Genomic DNA, 24,259 nt, shown 5'->3' with positions numbered 1-24,259 from the left:
ACAGCATTTGCTCAACATGAGTGAAAGAAGAACCAGCGTCCTCTCAAATGCAGTTCCTGGCAATTGATAACACCACCTACTACCTGCCTTAATGGAAGAACCCAAACAAGAATATACTTTAATATTTTAATAAAATTACTTATGACTTAAATATTTTAATGAGATAACTTTAAAGAAGAGCTCTCCACAGACAGACAGCTTCATGTTTCTTTTGCTTCAGATCTTTAGAATAAAAAGACAGCTCTACCAATCATACGCTATATATTCCTGCTATCTGTCAAAAATCTCAACTGGAAAGCCTCTTTATAAAGTCTGCTACTCAGTCTTAAGAATGTATTCCATTTTTGCTTTCCAAAATGCAAGACATTCTTCATTCAAATATGAAAGACTGTAATTTGTAAACTAGATAATTTCTAATCTCGGGCAAATATAGCTGTCTTCCCCCCAAAATTCTCCTATTTCTCCTTCTTCTACTTGCTCAGAAGAAAGATTAATGGTGAACACAGTTGCCATTAAGAAAAACACTAAGTGTTGAAATTTAGTGAATAAAACATCCCAACCATTCAGCCCTAAGATGGCTAAAGAGCTCTCCCATGTGGTTTTTCATAGCATTACCTAACAGGACAGTGAGGCAACCTCGATCATCCCTAAAACACCTTAAATCAAGCATGCAAGATAAAGATTTTATTCATGCCAACATGCAGAATACACCACCCAAGATAAGTAGCTAAAAGGGGAACTTTTCATACAAAAAGATTAAGTAGTCACCACAATGAGTGCCTTCATGAAAAACAAAGCTGGAATTTGACTCAGTAATTCTGAGGGGCTCTGTAACATGTTTACCTGTGGAAAGCTCTTAAAACCTGAAGGCTTTCAATGTCAGTATTTTATAAGTACCACTACAGAGCATGAAACTGGGATCTACAGATTAAAATACACATTGATTCTAACTTGTGAATATGTTCCCAATAAAAAGATTAATTTCTGTGTAAGAAGTCCTTTTTTATCTCTTTGTTATCTCTACTTAATATGCAAAAAGCAGATGTGAAAACTCACCTGGAAAATTAATTGCTATTCCTGTGTATCTAAACTACATTTTTGAAAACCTGCTTCTCAAAACACTGCAAGTGGTTCACTAAATCCTGGTATGTCCAACAGGAATTTGTACCTTCGCAGGTGGCGACTGCCAGAAACCCAGTATTTAATATGAATTCATAGCTAGTTCTTAAGCCATCTCAATTTGCTTTTGACACCATCTGCTTTTAACCAGTCCAAAAATGGACTCAACTGGACAAACAAAATGTGAAGAGGAACCTGGTGGTGCATGTGGTGATTACCAATCCATGTACAAAAAGTCCAACCCTGCACTGGTCAAAATGGTTATTACAAAGTCTCAAATCCCAACAGGATGATACCTGTTTAATGAATCATAGAACCTGTTTTCAGAAGCAAGCAGATTTTTCCATGGAGATTCCCGTCTATGAAGGGGAGAAACACTACCTTAACAAGCTATAACAGGTCTTATATTTGTTCAGTTTTAGCACCTTAAATACCATAGAGTTTCACTAGTTGTGTTCCAAGAGTTCATTTTGAATGTTTCAGGAAATACTAAAAGCACATCGCTTAAGTCTTTTCAAAGTCTGCTACAAAAAAAAGGCCTGATTTTAAACAGGACACTAGTTATTTTAAAATACTTAGAACATTCATTCTGAATAACAACTCCTTCATTGTCTACCTGTTTGGAAGCTCTGAAGACAAAATTTTGCTTACTTGCCAGTTTATTAGGTATGCTTTGTTTAATCCCCGTAAATGATTCATATCCTCTCTGTAGAGGTCAGAAGCAGGTTCTTGAGCCTTACCAGATGAAAGATATCCCCTTTTGGCAAACATGTATTAGTGTTTCAAATAGCAGCACCCTTTGACTAACTCACTCAAAGAAAGTTACTTTAACAAGCTGCTTGCTGAGATAGACTTGGCAACTGTAGAGAATTAAGAAAAATGCAAGGATATTCAAGAGAGACTTCTATTAATATCTTTTCTTTCTTGGTCCGTGAAACATTCCTCATCCTGGCAGGGCAAACTGTCAACACTGACTAGAAAACTGTACCAGCAGTCTTAAAATATATGCTATGGCACCTTCCAGCAGGTTATGACAGCACTGGAAAGTAACACTGACATTCGATAAACATGGAATTCTTATTTTGGAAGTACTTTTTGAGTATACACCCAGTGAGGCTCTCATCAACCTGAACTCTATCAACATTTTCCATTGGATGACTGAAGACAAAAGCTTGATGGAGAGATTTTCTCAGTACATCTCAAGAGAAGTCTCAAAACTCCTCTGTACTCCTCAAGATCAGAAAACATTTTTGAACAGACCTCAGTAACCTCTGAATTTCACGAGTTGAAACAAGATCAATGAAATAAGATGCAAAAAACAGTTTACAAGAAGCTACAGCTGTAGGGACAGGCAGAATCAAGACTTAAGGACATCCCAGACTCCCCAAGAGTCTGATATGGGGAGTTGCCCTATTTATTAATCCCTTCACTTTCCTTTCTTCAGTTGCTTATCCATAGAGATCTATAGCCAAAGGGCCAGGTCAGCAACTGTCTTAAACAACATGAAATCTAAAATGTTCTTTAGGAATCCTTACACAAGTTACTTCTGTGACAAGTTCCCCCTCAATGCCATGTATTGACACCTCAATCTGCTTGAAAACAAGAGACCTCGGTTAAGGCAGGTAAGACCTACTGGGGCGTGAGGGGGAAGAAGGTAGGGGGAAGTCAAGGCTAAAGGTAAAGCAGTAGGTTTTTTTTACACTGACAGTATAGCAGAGAGGACATCACCAACAATGTCACCTGCTTTTTGACAAAAAACAAAGCAAGCAACCAGAATCAAGGCTGCAGACATTTTAAGCTCCTGGACTTAGATCTTTCTGAAAGACAGACAAGGATACTGATTGTAGGCTCAGAGTGTTTGGTGCTGCGTTTTAGAACTGAGAACTTCGATGGCAACCTCGACCACAAGTGATGCCACTTAGAGAATAACTGTTTTGTTTTCTTCTCTAATCACCAAATCTCGCATAGCTGTTTCCAACAGACCAGAATTTTAAGGAGAATTCAAGTAATTTCAAACACGGCATTCTCAAGTTTAACATGTTCTTTTGTTTTCTCTCAAGAAATTCAGGTAACTTTGTCAAATTATCACAGGTCAGAATCCTTTAACCTCTGTACGCAGAATATACAGGAATTGTATATGAACCACAAGCCTTCTTAATATAAATGGCAATTAAATATACCTCAATGAATAAATAAAAGAAAACCCTAAAGCAGCCATTTCACTCTTTTGCATAACTGAAATGTCTACCAAAACGCCCACTGCCTACCAAAGTTCCAGCTGACAAGTTACCAAAGATTGGTTAATGCACTGAAGGATGTATAATATTTCTACACTTCTTTAGGATGGACTTCCTTGGATTCATATGTGACAGCTACTGAAAATTGTCACAGAATCAAATCTTACCAAGATGGCTTAAATATCTAGATAACCATTCTATGACTAGCACAGAAATAGAAAGGAGAAAACCTGTTCACTAGATTTACTACTGAATATATTAATCACAGCACTGAATCTGGTTTTCCCTTGCAGGAAATTTCAGACTTTAAAATTTAAAGAAATAGAAAGAATTAAACATTGCTGTAGGCAAACATACCCCTTAATAATTGAAGTTATACACCAGCAACTGTTAAGGAATCTTTTTGGGTTTTACTTTTGACTTTACTGTCAAAAATCTCACTTACTAGCATTCGTCAAAAGCAGCTCTTCATTCTTAATTAAAACTCCCAAAAGCAGTTTCACAGCAGTAATTTTAAACCCATATACTTTGCTTTTATTAAGGCGATTTTTGCTATTTTAGTCCAGTATCCTTAGCAGCATGAGCAACAATAGCAAACGTAAGGAGAAGAGAGCTGATAAAAAAAGGGGGTACCTGGAGATAACAGGTGACTTGCTTCCATTCACTGTATTTGTTCTTTCCCAAGGCTTTCTTGTTAGTTCTGGAAAACATGATGAGAAGATTAAAAACTGCCTTTTTCTATTCGTTGTGTTATCTACGTGAGGAAACTTCAAGTACCTGGCAACTTAAGTCAGCCTTTTTTTTTTTTTTTTAACTACATTGCATTAGTCCTTTCATATTAAGCTACCTCCTGTTGTATTCATCGTATTTTTAGTCATACTACCATTTATGTTGTGATAGCATCTTAAAGTCTCACTTTTGTTCTAGACATTGTAAATGCCATTTGATTCTTAATCCAGCTGGGAGAAGGCCTGCCTATACTTTATATATTTTATTGCTTCGGTTGTGAAACATAGAATTCTAGAACTGTAACCAAATAGTCAGCTTCAAATGCTGGGGGGGAGATGTTTTTAAGCTAAAGGAGTTTTCCTGAGCTGTTAATTAATTATACAGAATTAATTCAGGGTCAATTTCAGTGAAGCAATAGCAGGGATAGTAACAGCCTCACACAACTAGAATACCTCTCAGCAACAAGGTATTTATTTTCCACTGAAGTCTTGTCCCCAAAAAGATACTTCTAAAGTTGCAATATATCATTTCCCCCTTTCAAAATAATACAGACTCAAAACTAAATGTACATTGCCTTTGGATCCAGAAAAGACTGTAGTTTACTTACGACCTGTGATACTAGAAAAAGTTTTACTGTGCATCTCTTCTCCCATCTGGGCAGCTTATACTCTATGGGCAAGCATGCTATTATACACTGCAGAAGAGGACTTTTGGGCCTAGTCAACAGACATGAGTCTAATTTGTAGTCAAGTTTTAAAAGCCCAACCTATCTTTATACATGCTCATGCTTCACTTTCCATTCTGGAGCCTGCTTTCAGTTCTGCTTAGAACCCTCTCCAATAAACTTTGACTCACTATCCTGAGTTTATCAGTGATCTAAAGTCACGTGAACGCTAGCTTTATTGTGCAGGTTTGTTTCTTAACAGCAGACAGACAGAAATCACAGCGAAAACAAGGCAAACAGTTCAGTTAAGGACTGTTTATTTTGTGTTCTTGCATGGTGGATGAGTCCTGTCCCCCCCCCGCCCTGTCCCCCCCGCCCCGTCCCATGTCCCCCCCTTAGTTGTCTCACCTAAGCCCTTCCTCAGGACATACCTATCACCACAAATGCCTCATTCCTTACGGATCAGGTTTTTATTCCTTACAATCTGCACAAGTTGAAACAGTCTTTCTGTAGTGTGAATTGTTATTACTTACTTGCTATCATTAATGACACAGGACTTTAACGTGCCACTGATCTCATCAGCCTTTATTTCAGATTTGGGATTTGTTTGTTTTGTTCCCTTTCTTTTGTATTGCTCAGCTCTGCTAAGCTGGGCAAGCTGAGAGGCAGAAACGCCCTTTTGGAGTCTCATATTGACCAGGAAGTTCTCTGGGATGCAGCTAGATACTGAAAAGAGTATCTGAATTGCAGAAGTCTGCTAGCATAGCCTGTGACTCAGCCAACTACAGGTTGCCAGTGCTAGTAATAAGTCTTAAGCTTAATTTGATATACCAGGCTTCAGACTTGTCCTGCCATAGGAGTTATTTTAGCAGGATTTTAGCTGTATCTGCAAAACTGAGAAACTTTTGCTCTAGCTGCAGCTTGGTCAAGGACCACATGATTATCCTTATCTAGCTGAAAGAGCAACATTATCCAATGGTCATATATCTGTTGCCTATCCCATGGGTTTGAGCTTGTTTTGTTTATATTATTACCTAACATGTTTTAACTTAGGTTTTACTTAGCTTTATGTGACTGTGTGTTTCTTCCCCTAAAAGGAATATACCATATACAGAAAAGGACTAACATGTGTAAGTAATCATGGTGTAACTCTCCCTGTAAGCAACAGAAGAGAGAGAGAGTACAGCTCCTTAACAGAGTTGAAATGTATCAAAATAAATGCCTTCCTTCTGCCTTCTGCTTCCAGTATCTTTTGCGATGACAAACTGCAGGTTATATGGCACATCCTCCCCCTTTTGTATGCATGTAGCGGGAGGTGGCCAGGGAAGCTAAGAGTACAAGAACGTACTACTAAAGGACACAAAAAGAAAGTCTTGAGCGTCACTTGAGTCCTTGTAACACAAGCGTTTACAGTATGAATACATATGCATGCTGACAATGCATCTTGGCCAACTACAGAATTGGCGAGATGTAAGCTTTCCTTACTGACTGCAGCAGAAGTGTTGGCTACACAGTCCCAAACTCTGCCACAAGCATACCTCGGCAGAGGAATCATGGTTAAAGAATTTCTACTCCATGCACTTATATTGATTTAGAAAGGACACTTGCATGTGAGGGAATCTTTACTGAAGTACCTGGAAGGGGCAACTGTTTCTGTCTGACTCTGATAGTCTTGTACGTCTGCCTTGAAGGGAAGAAACTACAGTCCCAACTTGTGTCCTGCAACGACTGAGACAACTTGCTTTCACATTCGCTACCAACTGCTTTCCGTGCATCAGCCCCATAGGTTCGACACATGACCCTGTACCAAGCGCAGTGTTCCAGTGGATGCTCTTTTTATCTGTCATCTTCCGAAACACTTCTGAACCAGGACCCATTCTACAGGAAAATGCCAGGCTGCAATCATGGGAAAAGAGGCAGGCTCCAAAACTCAGCACAGCTGACTGAGATTTGTCATTGGGTTTTAGCGTTATGGAGTCAGAGTTCACAAACCTGTGCTACTTACCAGGTGTGCTTGTTGAAGAAACCTTAGAAGTTGAAGACTCTGATTCTTCCTGATTAAAGGGAGGAAAGAGAGAGAAGGCAGGGAGGAGGAAGAGAGAAAAAAAAACACCTTTGACTCTTGTGAATCTAACAGATTAATCTCAACTGTTCAAATATTTGTTTCACTTTTTATATAGATTTAAATGGTTCTGCTCAATGGTATGTAGAAAATATGCAAACACCATGCACTGCACAAAACAGTGGTTATGTGTGTGTGTGTGTATATATATATATGGTAAAGTGTAAATAATCTCTCATGTACACCATTAGAATCTTTCTCATAATCTCATATTGAATAACATGAAGCAGATAAAATTTCTCAACTCACAGTTTTATCTTCTTTCTGCTCTGGTTCTGTTGATCCCTTTTCAGCAATTCTTCTCCTATAAGCAGAGACAAAAGTTACCAAGATCATCACGGCTTTAAGATGGGAGAATGTCATTTAGTGTAATTAAAGACATATACAGCTCGATAGCGAGGTAATTGAAAATTAATGTTTAAAAAAGTACTTTCAAAGTACTTTCAAGGACAAAGCCCTCCTGCCAAAGAAACTGTGCAATTCTTTCTCCTCTTGCAGTCTGTATCCCCTCCCCTACTGCTGCACAAAGACTTACACAGAAGTACTCGATTACACTCAAGTAAAAACAGCTATTCACGAAACGTTATCAACTTCGCAAAGCAACCACAAAAGCAAGCCGATGTTTATTTGATCCTTAGCCAGCTGAAAACAGGCACCCAAAATCCTACCTTTATGATGACCAAGCAGCTAGAGCACAGGAACAGCTCCTTACCTCCTGGCCAGCAGGGCGCTCATTTCTTCCATCAACCCACTGCCTCCCAAGGGAAGTGGTCCATTTCCACGGCCGCTGTCTGTTTTAGATGAAGCAGAGCTGCCTCCTCCTCCTCCACTTGAACTGGAGGAGTCTTCACCCTTCATAATACGCAAAATGTATTTGTAGTACATTTAGTAGTACATGTACTACGTAAAGTAGATGTGCAAATAAAATGATAGCTGACAATGTAAGAAACAAAGTTCACAGACAAGAAAGAAACAACTGTATAAAGAATGTGATGGGCTGGTAGAACATCCTGTAACACTTTTTTAATAATGAATTAAGCCTATTCCAAAAGTCTTGATAGTGCTATTAATCTCGAACAAAAATTACAACCAGTTCAGGAAGACAGGATTTAGAGACAGGAATTGGGAAAAGAAACAAAGAGTTGCATTTACCCGTGAGACTTTCCTAAGTTTGGCTCCAGCAAGCGCAGCTGCTAGTCCAGTTAAAGGGCGATTTTCTTCAGACACAAATCCCGTTGAAAATCCAGAGGCAGGGAGGGGGGGAGCAGGAGGTGGAAGGGGAACAGGAGGAACTTGGCTAGGAAGTGGAGGAGGTGGTGGTGGTGGCGGCGGAGGCCCTGAAGGTGGAAGTGGAGGAGGTGGTGGTGGGCCAGGAGGAGGTGGGGCTGCTACTGAAGACTGAGCTGGGCCAGGGGGTAGGGGGGGGCGGGGGAGGAGGTGCAGGTGGTCCTTGGACAACACCTAGTATCAAAAAGAAAACAAATAGACTATGTTAAGGATTTAGAAAAGACAGATCTTATGTCCTTGAAATACTGGTTCTTTTGCTCAGTGTATGAGACATTAATACTGGTAAGGGTCCTTTTCATAGGCAAGAAACACTGCTAGTTTCAGCAGGAGAGAAGCATTCTTATTAAACGCACTAAAAATATTACACAGTATGCTATAAGAGATCAGACAGTTTCAGAGACTTTTACATACAAAACCCCTCCAGTCAGGTTCTGTGCTGCAACCAAGAAGAATCTTACACTGGGAAACAGGCAAAAGCTTTTATAAAAAGTCAAGTAAGGCATGAGCACCAGACCACGTAGGAACAATACTGTTCGTCCAAATGGTGCTAAACGCAGGGTGACTTCTCGTTGTACTAACAAGCATTTAACAGACCGCCCAAACATCTGAACCCTTGAACTGTTTGAGTTCCAGCGCTGATTTCTAAGCTGCATTAAAAATCCTTTTTCCTCTAAAAAATATTCTAGGAATCAACTTTAATGATCTAATACAAACACTAATTAGTGAGTTAGAAGACTGACATATTTTAAGCTGATGGGAACAAGCTCTTCCTTTTTTATCTACCTATCTTTAATGCTTTAAATTCACATAAATATGCAATACAAAATGTGTTTTGAAGAAAGAATATTCTGGTGATTACTGTGTTGTTATTACAAGAACAGTTTAAGAAATTGTGACTAAGGAAACAGCCCCACACATCCTCCCCCCGCCTCGCCCAAACTGCCATAACCTACTAAAAATGCTCCACAACCACTTTAAGCAACCTCTACAGGCAGGAATTTCACACACGAGTCTTCCTGGCATCCGACTCTGCTAACGACTGTGTAAATTTAAGCCTTTTAAACTCTCTTGGCATCACTTACCATCCAAGTGCACACTTTTATTCCATACTACAAGTGAGGCCATTCACCCTATTTCCACCCCATCACAGAGTAGCTTACGCCTTCATTTAAGACAAGAGTGTGGTATAACCAGGATCTACTCTGCATGGCTTGTATTGATGAAGCCACAGTCTACTCATCCCCTAGGAGCCCCTCTGCCCACACCTTTAGCTGAGCTACTACAGACTTATGTACAACGACCTAAATCTATTAAATCAATATAAAAGCAGGATTCAGCTTAACATTTACATCTATGTGAAACACATTTCTATCATATTGGTAAAGTGTCCATTAAGACTGTCACCTGCTTAACTAAAATTTTTTTCTGAAGTCTTTTTAGCTATGCTGGTAGAACACCACAGGAAGACCTGTCTTTATATATATACATACACGTATGCATACAGCCATATATCAAAATACAACCACTGTCCAGAAAGAAATGCTGTAGGTGTTACATGCTACTTTCTAAATTTGAAACTACATAGAGTATCAAAGTTGTTCAGATTATTCCTCGCTTAAGGTCATTCACATGTCCAAGGCCGCACATACGTTCTTCCGTGCTGGCTGCCATTAGGAAACTAATGATGCTGCCTGTTAACACCATGTTCCAAATGAACTAACAGCGCAAGATTTACCCAGCAAGTATTCGACAACCTCTGTTCTCGACAGGTAAGAGCTTAAGAAATCAGAATTTTACTTATGACAGGCCACAGAATACCGGCTCTTCTCCGTGGAGCTTTAAAGTTTCCCTTACCCCAGTTTTCCAAACGGTATTTCATTGTGGTATTAAGATCACTGCAACTTTGGAAGCATTGTATTAATTCTTCGGGGCAGTTACGGGCTTTGATACCAATTGGTTTCGACTGCATTCCTGATTAGTGCATTAGTAGCAATAACAGAAAGCCTTACCCTGCTGGGTCGTAGGTTCAATCGGCTGAGAGGCTGCCTGCAAGACTGGCTCAGAAGCAGAGGAGTCTCCCAGCACAGAGTTTAGAGAGTTCTCAACAGAGGCAGGGGTAGCTGCAGAGGGAGAAGGGAGAACACTAGGCTTGGATGAGGGAGTCGAGGCATTCGGGGAGTTGGGAGAAGGAGAAGCTTGAGGTCCAGACAGTGACAGAGGCGGAAAGGAAGGCAGTGGGGGGGGAGGAGGTGGCGGAGGCGGAGTTGGACCTGAGGTAGAAGGTGAAGGAACCGGATAAGCCAGGTTTTCAGGAAGCCCGTTAGGAGCCGTGGGAGACGTGGACATTTGGGTCACTGGATTAGAAGCCGACACTGGGAGGACAGGTCTCGGACCAGTAGCTTTGCCTGGTGGACTGCTTATCATTACTGGAGGAGATGGGGGAAGGGGGGCAAAACTGGGCGCGGACCAGGCAACAGGCTTTGTATTTGGAGGCAAAGTCGCCGGGGCATTGACAGGAGAAGGGGGCCGAGAACTTTTGTTCAGTGGACGAGGAACCGTAGCATAATGGGGGAGAACGGGGTGGAAAGCTGAGCCTAAAGATGTAGCAAAACGTGATGCAGAGTGCCTTAGAGGCGGTGTAGGGGGAGTGGAAGTCGGTGGTGCAGAAGTCACTACAGCGTACTCCGGTGTGGCCTCTGACATTGGTGCTGAGACTGCTTTTGCATATGATGGAGGAGGTGCTGAAGGAGGCTGGCAACTGGAGTATTCAGGAAGTGGAGTGCTATACGGGGAGTTGTCGAAAGATGGAGCTGGACAGAAGATGGAAAGCAGCAGCAAAGGCAGGATAAAAAAAGGAGAAAGAGAAAAAGGGAGCTAATGAAGCAACAAAACCAGCATTCAAACAAAATGTATAAACGTAGACTACAGTTAGTACCAGAGGATTAGGCACAAGTGAAAATACTGTTAGGAAAGTTTTACATATTATCAACAGCTGCTTTTAAATTTTACCAACTATTTTTGTGCCAACATTTGAATTTACAAGTACGTTCTAGAGTAAGTTTTCTCAAATCCCATCTGTGAGATGGATTAGATACAGGGTTGATTAATGAGTCTTTTATCAGCTTTTATCTTCTTGTTTGGTTGCAAACTGCAAGCAAGTGTAGTGATCTTAACATTTGTTACAACTCCACTAACAAAACTCATACCATAGGCAGCAGGTAAGTATCATCTTTCTCTTCCCCAGAAAAAGCTCCATCGCAAACTTGAAAGTACTGGGAATAAAACTACCAATAAAATCCTCTGCTCTAAAGTGACTAGCTCTTACGTAGTATTCCTTGACATTTACCATGAGCTGACTTCTTATGTAAATTGAGTTTGTTACTAAAGAACAACCAAGTGCTTGACAAATGTTCCATTATATTACCAAAATGAGAAAGCTTTCAGTTATTGCTGGATACATTTCCGCAGGCAGTGCATTACCTTATCTACAAATACATGTAATACATTTCACTGAAATGTTACTACAATGATAAATTAAGCAAAACTTCATACCGAAAGGCATTTCTCTGTTACTTTGCCTTAACACACTCAACCTGATATGTTTGGGTTTGTTTTCTTTTTTTTCCAAATTATGTAATGAGGATACATTTTCTTTAATAGAGCAAACAATGATAAGGTATTTAGAAATTTTAACTCATCGTACTTTAACCAATGCTGGAGGTGCCCAACATGATTCAGGTTCTTCAAGCGATCAGAGAGTACGGCAATGGAGTGTGCAAATAGTACCAAAAAAATTATTTCAGAGTTAATGGAAAATTATGACAGGAAAGTCAAAGATCTTGGACTTCTTGCCATAAAAAAGGAAGCAATTCCAGCAAATAGAAGCCTGAAATACTGACTGTTGTTGCACAAATGTACTCACTGCCCTTTGTTGCTTCTCTCCCACTCCATCACCCAAACACATAAAGAGTGGTCTGATACTTGAATACACTCAGTTTTGAAATTCTTACCAGCATTTGAAATTCTTCTCTCTCTTTCCCATTCCAATTGTTCCCTTTCCAACTGTTCTTGCCGTTCTCTTTCTTGCCTTTCCCGTTCAAGTCGTTCAAGTCTTTCTCGATCCTGCCTCTCCTTCTCTTGTCTCTCCCTTTCTAGGCGTTCTTGCCGTTCCCTTTCTTGCCGTTCTCTCTCCAGTTGTTCCTGTTCTAGGCGCTCTCTTTCAAGTCTTTCCCTTTCTAGCCTCTCTCTCTCCAGCCTCTCCCGTTCCATTCGTTCACGATCCAGCCTCTCCCGTTCCAGCTCCTTCTGCCTCTGTTGCTCTTGCAACTGTCTACAATCGTGAAAAAAGGAAAAAGACTAAGTGCAAAGCAAAAATCAAAAATATCAAGCAACTGTTACAGGACAAGAAGAGATAAACTAATCAACAATCTTTGCACCAGCAAGAAAAAAGCACAGCATTTGTACCTACATAAAATTCTTAATTCTACATGTTTTTTTTCTCTGAGCTGGATAATAGTTGTATTATGCTTACAGTAAAAAGAATCATATATTGAATTTCCTCTTAATTAATTTAACATTCTGAAAGACAGCTTTCAAGAGGTAAGAACAGAAAGCTGTTGCTGGTAATTTACTAACTGATGCAATCTTCCCAGTTTGGGATATGGAGTTACATTTGTTCTTTGCACGGTATTCTATACTCGAAGCAGGGAATAAAAGTAGAGTGAAATAGCAGTAACACAAATATTCATCAAAAAAGCCCGCCCCTAAACAAATTACATTTTTCAGATAAACTAGTCAGCTAGTATTTATCCAAATTTTACAGAAGCATCAAAATGTATTCGTGTCCCTCTCCACCTGCATACTACTACACGCACATACAACTTAACTGGCATCAAGACGAGAACACCCTTAAAGGCAGGGGAAAACTGGACATGGTCAGAAAAAAAATCCAGGGTGCAGCAGCCAGGGAAACACTGCAGGGAGCTGGCAGGGTTTCCAGCTCATGGGCGTCTTTGCAAAGGAAAGCAGAAAGGGGGAAGATGTGGAAAGGAGGAAAACAAGTAAAAGCCAGGCAGAGGAGATACAACGAACTTCCTAAGGGTAAGAAGGAATCATGCAAAATTTGCCGACAAAGCTACTAGGTTGGCTGAAAGAAAGGACTTTCCTGAAAAAATACAGTTGGAAAAGCTGTAAACAACCCTTTTGCTTTTTTTCCTCAACTTGTTTTGTATTTTCTTTAGGTTTTCTTTTTTTAAAAAAATATATTAAAAAAAAAGATACATGTTTCTAGTTGGCTAAAATATAGCTTTGATTTTCAAAGTTTTTTCATCTCTTGGGGGAAGCTCACTACTAAAAAATTAGGCACATCCTCATCAAAGCTGTGGCCAGTATGTTCCTGTCAGTATATATCACTGAAAATGTTGTTAGTTATCCTCCTCTATTTGAATTCCTATTTTCAGAAAAAATCATGACATTTAAAAAGAAAAATTTGTATATAAAGCACACAGCCATTTTTTTTCTGCCATGCTTCAGATGCAAACTGAAGATAGTTTCTCATCAAATACAAAGCACAGGGAGCTTTTAGCTATAACGCAAAAAGGAGACCTAAACGCTGACACCTTAAGATACTAAATACGTGCTTTCTATAGACTGCCACTGGGCAATCTTATTTGGAAAGGTCATTAGTAATTCTATACTATATGCTTAGAGCCATGTAAAACTGAAGCCTGAAAATGAAGGGAACTTCAGCTATTTCATTCCTATTTATGCTCAGAAAATATTGGCATAACTGGAAACCCCAGCTCATACACTATCACTGTTGAAGTCTACCCTCTTTCAGAACAATGCTTCTCCATGAAAAACCAAACCAAACAAAACAAAAAAACCTGTAAAATACTGAAATTTCATCATTGCTATATGCAATTATGTTCCAGCTATGTACAGCAAAAGGACTTTTCCCTACTGAACTTGTTACCCAACATCCTCAGAAGCTGCAAAACAGTTCTGCTCCTGTATCAGTTCTTCCGTCAGCTCCTGCTCTCCCATATAACAAAGTTGTAATAGCGGTCATTAAGAAATTAGGACTGCAGCTCAGCTTCCTAAATGCTTGATTTTTAGCCTCTAAAAACCACCAAAAAGTCTGGTGATTGACTGATACATACTTGGAACCAGTAGATGATATCTACAAAATATCAAGAGAATACAATACAAACCACAGAAATTTAAGCTCCAAAAGGGATATTAAAAATATTTTTGGCATTACGTTTGCTTGCTCTGTATTGTACAAAACTAGTTTTATTATGTGCTCTTTCTCCCTCAGATAAAATCTGTTATTAGAGGAAAGCAGGGTTTTCATGATGAATAACTTCAGCTTGGTCATCTTAGGCTTTTTTTTGTAAAGGAGAGGTGGATGCACAGATGTTTGTAGCTAAAAGGCTATTCAGAGCAGGAAACAACATTTATAGACTCCAAAGCAGCTTTTGTTCATTCCTTTTCATTCATTTGCCAGAAACTAGCATATTCTACCTAGAAATGTACACACTGTTAATCCTAAAACTAATATGCAGATAAGGCACTTGAGGTTAAATATAACATGAGATGTTTATAGTTTGTGAAACTAGAAAGTATCAATTCACTGGGTTTAATAACACATCGAGCAGCTGTCAGATATTTAAATTTTCTTTTTCTTAAGTTCTTCAGAACCTCGATATAGCTCACTTCTCACATAAGAGCAGTGTCACTGAGGCAGTTCTGCAACAAACCATAGCGAGAGCTGTGCCATTTCATGTTTTCATAAGCAACCTGGAAAAGAAACAGTGAGGTGGTCTTGACTAAGCTCCTTAATATTAAGTTATTTCGGATAGCAAGGATGACGACTGATTATGAAGAACTACTGACGGATCTTCTAATTCCAAGTAACTGGGCAATAAAACTGGCAAATAAAACTCAACTGAGATGTAACTGAAGTGATGCAGGGGAGAGAGGGGAAATCTGCTAAATTCATAAAATATATAATATTTTATATAATATAATATGCTATATATATATATATAATATAAAATGCTGGACTATGAGTTGACTGCTAACTCGGGAGTGAAATATTAGGGTTATGACAGACAGTTCTATGACAAAATCCATTCATTGACATGTTCTGTTCAAAAACATAAACCAGATGCTACACATTAGGAAAGGATTACAGAGCAGTATAGAAAACACCATCATCATCTTCACAAACTCTGCATCTCTGTTTGCATCTCAAAAAAAGAGGGAAAACAGCAGAACTGAAAAGGTTCAAAGAGCACCAACACTACGATCAAATGTACCAGTTTCCATTCAAAAAATAACTAAAGCTGGAATTCTGCATTGTGGAGAAGACAACTGGAGGTCTATAAAATCCTGAGCAATGAGGACGTCCTAATACAACAGCTGGGAGGAAAGAGTCAATGCAACTAGTAATAGCAAAGCTCAAAAAATTTAAAATAAATAAATAAATAAATAAATAAATAAATGAGTGAGCACCTCTGCATATCAGGCAGGTGAGCTGTGGAACTCCTTGACAGACTTATTCAAAGAAAGAGGAGAAAAAAGCCCACAGAAGGAAAAAAAAAGCCAACATGGAAGGTCATTTAGAAAACAGAAATTGCATTATGCACAAGAAGCTGTTGAACCAAAAATGCCCAGAGGACTGGAGAGTACGAGGGGAAAATGTTCCAGGTGTTTGCCCTAGCCCAGAAGGGCTGGGATTTTTATTAGTTTTTACTTAAAGCTTTTCGAACTATCGAGAGGGGTATGTCCACGTGTGTGTATGTATGTACTATATACAAGGAGGGGAGGAGGGAGACACAGGCAATGAGACTGTATATAAATGTATACTCTGTCTCTATATAGCATGTAATCACATGCAATTTTAGCTAAGGCATAAGATGTATGTCTAAATCAAACTGTTTGTTTGGGATTGACTAGTTCTCCTGATATGCATGAACACGTTCCTGAGGCTCACCTGGGGTTTTCCTCCTCTTCAGAGAGCTATAAAGACACACAATGCCCACATGTCATAACAAAATGTACCTAAGCATTTATACACTTTAACCTTCATCTGAGGCAAAAATATTTCTGTCAGCAATCAACACTATCAAACGGTATCGGCTGTCTACTAAGATACCGATAAATGGCAGTGAGGTAACTACTTTCACCAACATAGGACCTAAATGAAAAAGTTCTCATAGATAAATATTGAGTAACTCAGTATTTAATTTTTTATTTTTGTAAAAGAATCCTCATTTTCCATTTCCTCAGGAAATAAAGGAATAAAACCAGAATTTTTTAAAATGTACAAATAAAAACCATGAACAAGTTGAGCACTTTGCTTATGATACAAATGCTCTACCAAGAGAGGGCAGCAAAATACCTTGCAAACATTTCCTATCTTCTATAAAATTCCCATGCAGTAAGATATGAGATGAAATACACCATCCTTGAGAGTAATTTTAAGTTTAAATTATTCTTATTATATACCACTGAAGCATCCCTTTGTCAACAAGGAAAAAAAAAACCCAACCAAACCCAAAACCAAAAAAACCACACACCACAACCCACTACATTTTTACAGCAGTTTTAACAATTTTAATAAACCTTTCAGACAGAAAACCAGAAGTGGCACAGGTCAAAAGATCTCTATACCAGTAACGCAATCAAGTTGCTTGAACACAACTTAATGAGCAAGGATGAATTTCATAAACTAAGAAAGAACTACAGCTTAACAAGTGTAACAGTTGTAGCTTAAAAAGATTAAGAACTCATTTTGCTAACTAAAAAAAGAAGATAAATTTGTTTGCATTAAAACCCCTTGGTTTTGTTTAGTTAGCATTAGATAATGTAATTTTATTTTAAAATTTTGTCAGAGGTCAAAATTATATTATGCAAAAGCATTAGGAGAATAAGAAGAGTCACTACACATCAATTAAAGCATTTCTGCAATGTCAAGATTTTGGTAGCTCTAAAGCATGAGAACGTTCTAGAACATTGTGAAAGCAATCCATGAAAATCCTCAGCCTTAGAAAGCACAGTATCTAGCTACCAGGGCAACTTCTGAAAAAGCTAAAGAGGTACTAAAAATGCCCCAGCAAGCTATCTTATAGTGAAATGCTAAGTATGCTAAGGCAAAGTGATTCTAATTATTTTAAAGGTGTGAATTACTAGAATCTAAGAGCTAATTTACATTGAATAGTTGAGACAGTGCTACAAAACTGAACAGCAGGTCAGTCATACGCAATGTAGGTACTGTTACACGTGGTTTTAGATTCAACTTCAGAATTTCAGAATAGCTCCTAGCTTTATCACGCATTCTACTCATGAAACTTTCTTTTTGGATTTTAATTAGTTCCATGCCAAAAGCATCCTAGGAAACTTCACTGGGGGGAGGGTGGTGGTGGTGGTGGTGTAGGTATTGGTTGTTTTTTGTTGTTGTTATATTTAAATTAACTTACTTTAATATTGCAACAGGTTTTAAAGTTATTTCCCCTCTTTTTCTTGCCCTTATACTTTTGTCCAATTAAAGAGGTATGAGGATGTTTAGTCAGAGGATGAAGAAAGAATCATATTTACAATACCAACTTGTGACTTTGAACTCTATCAGCATTAATCCTCCAGTTCTTTGGGCAGCCAAGAATCAGGAGCATGACTACATTCTTGAAATAACACAAGGAGAAAAATGCAATGAGCAGAGTTAAGTACACATTGTTGCATCCCTGCTGAAAAAAAACCACATTTGGTGATGGTGTTTAGAATCTCTCCTACATGACAACTGCGAAACAGAATTGCTGTTAGTTTACCCAGGTACACACAAAGCCTTCCTAGTTTGTTCTGAAACAGAGCATAGAGGGGAGAAACAATTAAGAAGTGCTACTATCTCAGCTCTTGATGTTATATGAAATGAGCCAATACCTCATGTACACCAAGATCACTTTCTATCATGCCTTTCATTAGCAAGTAACATCACTATATTCAACAGATCATCACATGTAGCAAGTAGGAAGCCATCCCAAAATAATATTATACAATACCTTTAGACCTGTATTTTGAGGGGAGGTGAATAAAAGATTGTTTTAGCTCCTGCTCCTGGAGGTGAATAACTGACAGCAATCCTCTGGTCCCTTTGCTAAGGACTTCAGTATAGTCATTCAAAAGAATTGAGGCCTCAATCAATTTTCTTAAAATATGACCATTACCATATGGGTTGAAGGGAAGACAAAGATCTCGACTTGATTAAGAAATTTCAATGTTTACTGGTAAAACCATATTCTGTCTCAGAGCAGACTTAATAGCCAGAGAGAACCTGTCTTTTTCTGGAACACCTTTCACGTTTAGGCCCATATCTTGGTCATCTGCAGAAGAGTTATTTCAAGTGTCTCAGTTTGTGAAAAGACTGGCCTTCCACCAGAGAAAGTATGCCTCAGCATTAAGCGACTCTCATTGTGTCAAAAACCAGAGCTGTTGTCACAAGGGCACCAAGAGGAAAAAAAACCCTACATGTAACAAATCCATCGCTGAAACAGTTTGTGAAAGCAAATAGCTGTCTGCTCTGGCAGGTCACCTTGTTTCCTCAGGTGGAAGTTTTTCTGTACGCTCACATAAATCTTCAGGATTCAAACACTGGCTTGCTTTGCTCTTGGATGGGAGATCAAGCCATTAAATTTTTTCCTAAAAAGATGATAGGAAACCGCACCAAGAAGACCATATATCAACCTGAATAACAGAATTCAGCCACAAACCCGAAAGGCTTCTTGTCACGAAGCCAGATACATTAAAAACAGAGGTATTTCCATGAACAGTACAGACAGAAGCATCTTTGTATCACATCCAAATTCAACAGGCACTGAGCTGATAGACATTCCAAGATGAACAGAAACTGGTTTGAAGTATTTGATCTTAAAACTCACTGTAGAAAACAAAGATCCAAGACAAAGCCTGCAGAAAACAAAATATCTTGAGGAACAGACCTGACTGAAGTAATTGCTGCATTGAGTGAAGAGGTCAGCTGCAGGCAGATAATACATAGTATTTGACAGCTGTTAGTCATCAGTTATGAACACATCAATTTCATATTCCATTCTTTCTTGACTGAATAACTTGGTGTCAAAGCAGGGCATCAAATCACTCAAAGATCAATAGGAATACTATCCCCGTTTTGTCTGCTTAAAGATACAACGACAACAAGGATGGGGAAAAAAAATCACTAATAAGATGAGTGTATTGAAAAAGGATATCAAAAACCATCGCTTGAGCCACTAAAAAAATAACAACAAATCAAAAAAAAAAAATATCATAAAACAGAGTCTTGAGGGGAGATTTTCAGGTTTATGTCCCACATTGGGTTTTTTTTGCTTTTTTTGAAGAACAGTTTCTTGCTTGTGCTGTTAGCTATTCTAAAACAAACAAACGTGGCGTAGCAGAAGACAGACACAAGGATGACACCCAAAAGGCAGCATGAAGGCTGACCATTGCTAGCTTAAAACATTGCCGTAATGTATTCTGCACTTCATCTATTCTGAAAGTTACCATTAAGTCATTCTGTGTAAGAAAACAAATGTGATTATAACAAAAGTATTCAACCACGTATGCATCTTTCATTCTGTGCTTCACTAGTTTTTAAAAAAAATGTAAATTTCATAACCCAACATAAACAAGAAATCTAGGAATAACACTACTATGTCGAAGTTCTAAAGGTAAGTGTATAATATCAACCATAATTAAACCCAGATTCAACAGTCCAAACCGATGGAGTTGTTCAAACTGTGTTGTTGATCTAGACATTAAGCTCACGTTTAGCAATTAAATAAATATTAAAAGATGTTTAACTGTTAAAATACATTTACCAATTTAAAAACTTGCATTGCAATGACTAGCATAAGAGAAAAAGACTGTAGTATTCCAGTTCTGGAGCCTCCATATGCCTAGGCTTTCAGGGCTGCTCTGAGCTCTTGCACCAGCTCCTCTAACCCTGCCTCAATCTATGGAGCAGTAAACAAGACAGTAATGTTTGGAGTTTTATTCTAAAATGCTGAAAGCCCCAGCATGTGGGCATAGATACCATTATCTAATCCAACAGTCGCTACCTACTAGAATACATCTCACATGATGGCTCTCCTCCTCCCACCACTGAGTCACTGCAACAAATAGAGCAGCCGGCTGCAAACAGGCTACACGACGCGTAGCTGAGCTAGAGGCGCCAGTACCAGATGCGGAGTGACCTCAGCTCCATCTGAGGCATGTTGTCCTCTACAGAAGAGCAGCTACTTTGTGACTGCAAGTAATGGCATGTGCTCTATCGACATCAATTTAACTAGATACAGTCAACCTACTTTATCACTGTTACAACTGTTTATAGAAAAAAATTTAAAAGTGAGTGCTTTACCATGTCGATTATTTTGAACTTAGCTGCTAGTTTGAGTTTTAATAGCTTAATCCTCTAATTTTCTTCTGCACAAGGTCAGAAAAGGAAAAGGTGTGTCTACTATGGCGCTTCAAATTTGCAGGAACTTATTCGAATAATGAAAACTGAATATCAACACTAAACTTGCTCTTCCACCTCTAATATTAAATATTTATTCATCATTCCAAAATTTAGCATTTACTGCAGAGCTCACTGTCCTGTACGGTCACATAAACCTACCGAATACATATCTCAAGACCTACACATTAATGCTTACGTACCAGGGAATGAACACACACCATCCCCCAAATTTCATAACTCATTTACAAAAAGAAAGTGTAGTCTAAATCATGTCAATACAGATTGCAAACTTCCATCAAACATGGGCAGCCTGCACTGAGACCGAGAGTCTGCATGAATAAAAAGGACACTTGATGCACCAATAGCATAACCCCAGCAGAAGTGATCAGTATTTAACCTCTTTGCCTTCAAGCTCTCTCAGTTGCATGAACTTCACTTTGCGTCATCTAAACTGAACTCCTGCTGTATGCTCTCACTAAAACTTTTAGCAAGTTGGCTTTATTTTTTTTCCCCAAGTGCTAGACAGTCCAGACAGCTTCTACCTGAGCATACTGCACATCGTTTCAGAGAAACCCAGACAAGAGCTAGTCAACTTGATAAAATGAGCAAGCAACAGACACTTCGAAGACCTGCCAAGTTTGACTGTTCAAAGGCAAGAGGTTTGTGAGGTGAGTTACTGTACATGCTCTGGAACTGACAGTTACTTCCAGTTTCAACAGCGGTGGACCTCTGGTTCTTCAAACAGTAGTGAAAGGTGAGACTGTTTCAATTATGTCTTTTTCAAAGTTTGTATCAAAGAACACTTTACACTTAATTTAATGCAAAATTATAAAAGGCATTTAATTGATTACGGGTATCATGATTTTGAAACACTATGCAAATCTAGAGGTCATTATACCTATTTCCAATGTTCAAGCAGTATTCCCCTGATTGATTGCCATTGCACCTAACACTTCCACTCTCGATTTTATTTTCCCTGTACACTAATATTAAGACATCCTAAACACTAGTATTTGGTCTACAGGTTGTGTTTCCCCCCCAGGAAAAATGTCTAAACCCAGGACACCAGCTATGTATTATTTCTCATTCCATTTTGATCATCAAAATCTGCAACATCATCCAACTCCTCCTGTTCTTCTTTGCACTTAAATATCTCAACTCGCATCAGCAGCAAGGACTTATTTTGTTCAGCAAAACACCAAATAAAAAAATTTGATCGTTCCCAATCTCAACGATGCAGGAAGAACTGCCTGTTCTCGTGCTCCTCACGCTTCCACAGCAATCCTCCTCTCTTCCACCTTAACTAGGAACTTCCCTCTTGGTATTTGTCAAATGCTTTACTGAAGCCCAGGAACAGCCTTTCTTCTTTTGCAAAAGAAAATATTATCTGGGTACAGTTCATTGTGCTATGGTTTATCTGGTTAATTATTCTTTTCTTCAAAAGTAGTTCTAAAGCTTTTCACATTAGCAAGGTCAAACTAACAGGCTTTGATTTCCTTGATCAAAAGGGATTTAAGGTCTAACAAGCAGTTTTTATGTTGTAAGCTCAAACCACATTAGTTAGAAATAAAAAATAAGAGAAAGAACTAAGTGTTATCAGTCAAGCAAAAACTGGTAACCAACCACCATGACAAAGACACAAAGAGGCAACTATAAACCTATAGGTTATTAGATACAGTATTTCTGATAGAGAAAGGGATCTATTAGTGCTCTTTGATCAAACCTCATCAAGCCTAGTTTTCCTCACCTTGATCTTTTCAACTTATTAAGTTCAAGTATTCTGTTAGTTTACATATCTGGCAGAAGCCAGATTGCAGGAAGTCATCTGTGCACATCAAATCTTAGAAAAAAATAAGATTCTCAATAGTGGAAAAAATCTACTTCCATTAGCAGATCCCTCAGTGGTATTCTAGTGACCATGGTCAGGATAGAACCAATTTCATAAAAGGGAACCACAATAACCAAGAATCTGGAAAAATGGAGAACAGTTTCTAATCCCAGTTTCATGTTTTGCATTAAACAGAAAAAAAACCCACAGAACTGAAAATTTTGCAGAAAGGGTAAGATTTCAGAGAGACATTTTAAAAAGTGTTAACTAAGATACTTGTCAGAATCATCCTTCAAGCAACATCCATATTCAATTGCAGCAATTAAGGCAGCAGTTTTGCCAATACAGTCAAAAGACTCCTTAATGGAAGAGTGCTCTTCTCAGTCTGCTAAACACATCAATGTTACCCAACATCTATAGCTATTCAGTACTGAAAACAGACGGCACCCATTACCTCTCCATAAAGCCAGTTATTAAGTCTCTGAAAGCTAGACTTGACAGAAGTAAGGAGAACTTTACTGTGAATGGGAAGAAACTGTGAATGGAAAGAAAATGAGGCACTTAAAAAAAGGTCTTTACTATACCAGAACTCTGTTTTCCAGAAACTTTGAGGGCAAGGGGGGCGGGGGGGTGGGGGGGGGTGGGAAGTCTTTAGGGTGAGATAAACAACCCTGACTGATGGGTCTTTTTGCTTCTGTCTCCTTTTGTCTCCTGTCCTACTATGCAATGCAGAGGCTGGAAAGATCCATATGGCTGCAGGCTGTCCCATGAAACTACCTCAGCAAGCTCAACTTGAAAAAAGTTTACACCGATGTAACTTTGACCTGCTGGAAACCCTTAGCTTAGGCATTAAAAAAAACCCCTTTGATTTCATGTAAACCGTGTCTCTGGGATGCAAACGTCATGCAGGTTTTGGAACACGCACAGCACACAATACAATCATATGACAGTATTCTACCAACCACTCATATCCTAAACCAAAAAGCCAACTACTATATTATATTCATATGCCTATCTCAGATCGGAACTGTTTGCTTAGTTATAACCTAATCAATCCATATACCTTTAAAGAAATCCTGCTTCCTCAAAATAAGCTGTCGGATAAATGGCACAATTTCAAAAGCAAAGGAAAACTGGAAGCAGTACATCTGGCCACTAACTAGGGAAGGGTCATGGGCTGTGGGAAATTGGTAGAAGCCAGGCTACCAGGGACAGGGAGTGACGGGTAAACTTTCCTTCCTTTAAATTATTATAGCTACAGTGCTACTGAATTGTGGGATGCAGTTTCCTTTCAGTATTTCCACACATTTTCGAAACAGCTCAGGAATTATATATGTAATAATTACTAATTTACAGGGGAAAAAAACCAAATTCTTTAACCGTAATTAAAAATTAACATTAGCAAAATCTCAGAAAAAATACTTTTCATCTGTAAAATAAAAAGCATTCTTTAAGTCTATCAGTAAATAAGAAACTGCCACCCTTGTCAGCCTCTGATCTTGTACTATCTAAAACTAAGCAGCCTCCCAAAAGATGTTATGAAAACTACACCATATCAATATTACTTTCTAGCACAGTCACACACCAAGTTTTCTTTAACAGCATCATCCCAATCCATCGTACACACTAAAACTGTACGTGAACTTGAAGTATTTAACAATTACAAAATCCCCTAATATTCCACGGTTATGTTTACACAAACTTCTAACGTTTTTTGAGTACTTACGACAGAAGTCGGTCAAGTTTTGGTCCATTACGTCCC

The 24,259-nt window shown here is 38.7% G+C and overlaps 1 protein-coding gene across 1 annotated transcript in view; it reads right to left on the bottom strand.

Moving 5' to 3' along the window:
* ENAH (ENAH actin regulator) overlaps window positions 1-24,259 on the bottom strand; it is a 97,068-nt gene that overhangs the window by 8,764 nt on the left and 64,045 nt on the right. The window contains 9 exon segments of the mRNA XM_082306253.1: window positions 1,416-1,478; window positions 3,990-4,056; window positions 6,755-6,803; window positions 7,121-7,175; window positions 7,584-7,723; window positions 8,024-8,296; window positions 8,298-8,332; window positions 10,168-10,968; window positions 12,169-12,488. Of these exon segments, the coding sequence (XP_082162379.1) occupies window positions 1,416-1,478; window positions 3,990-4,056; window positions 6,755-6,803; window positions 7,121-7,175; window positions 7,584-7,723; window positions 8,024-8,296; window positions 8,298-8,332; window positions 10,168-10,968; window positions 12,169-12,488 (1,803 nt within the window).

This window comes from Platalea leucorodia, assembly GCF_965183815.1.
Source record: "Platalea leucorodia genome assembly, chromosome: 3".
NCBI classification, from domain to species: Eukaryota; Metazoa; Chordata; class Aves; order Pelecaniformes; family Threskiornithidae; genus Platalea; species Platalea leucorodia.
The sequence above is the reverse complement of the archived record's forward strand: the minus strand, read 5'-3'. Positions and strand labels throughout refer to the sequence as shown.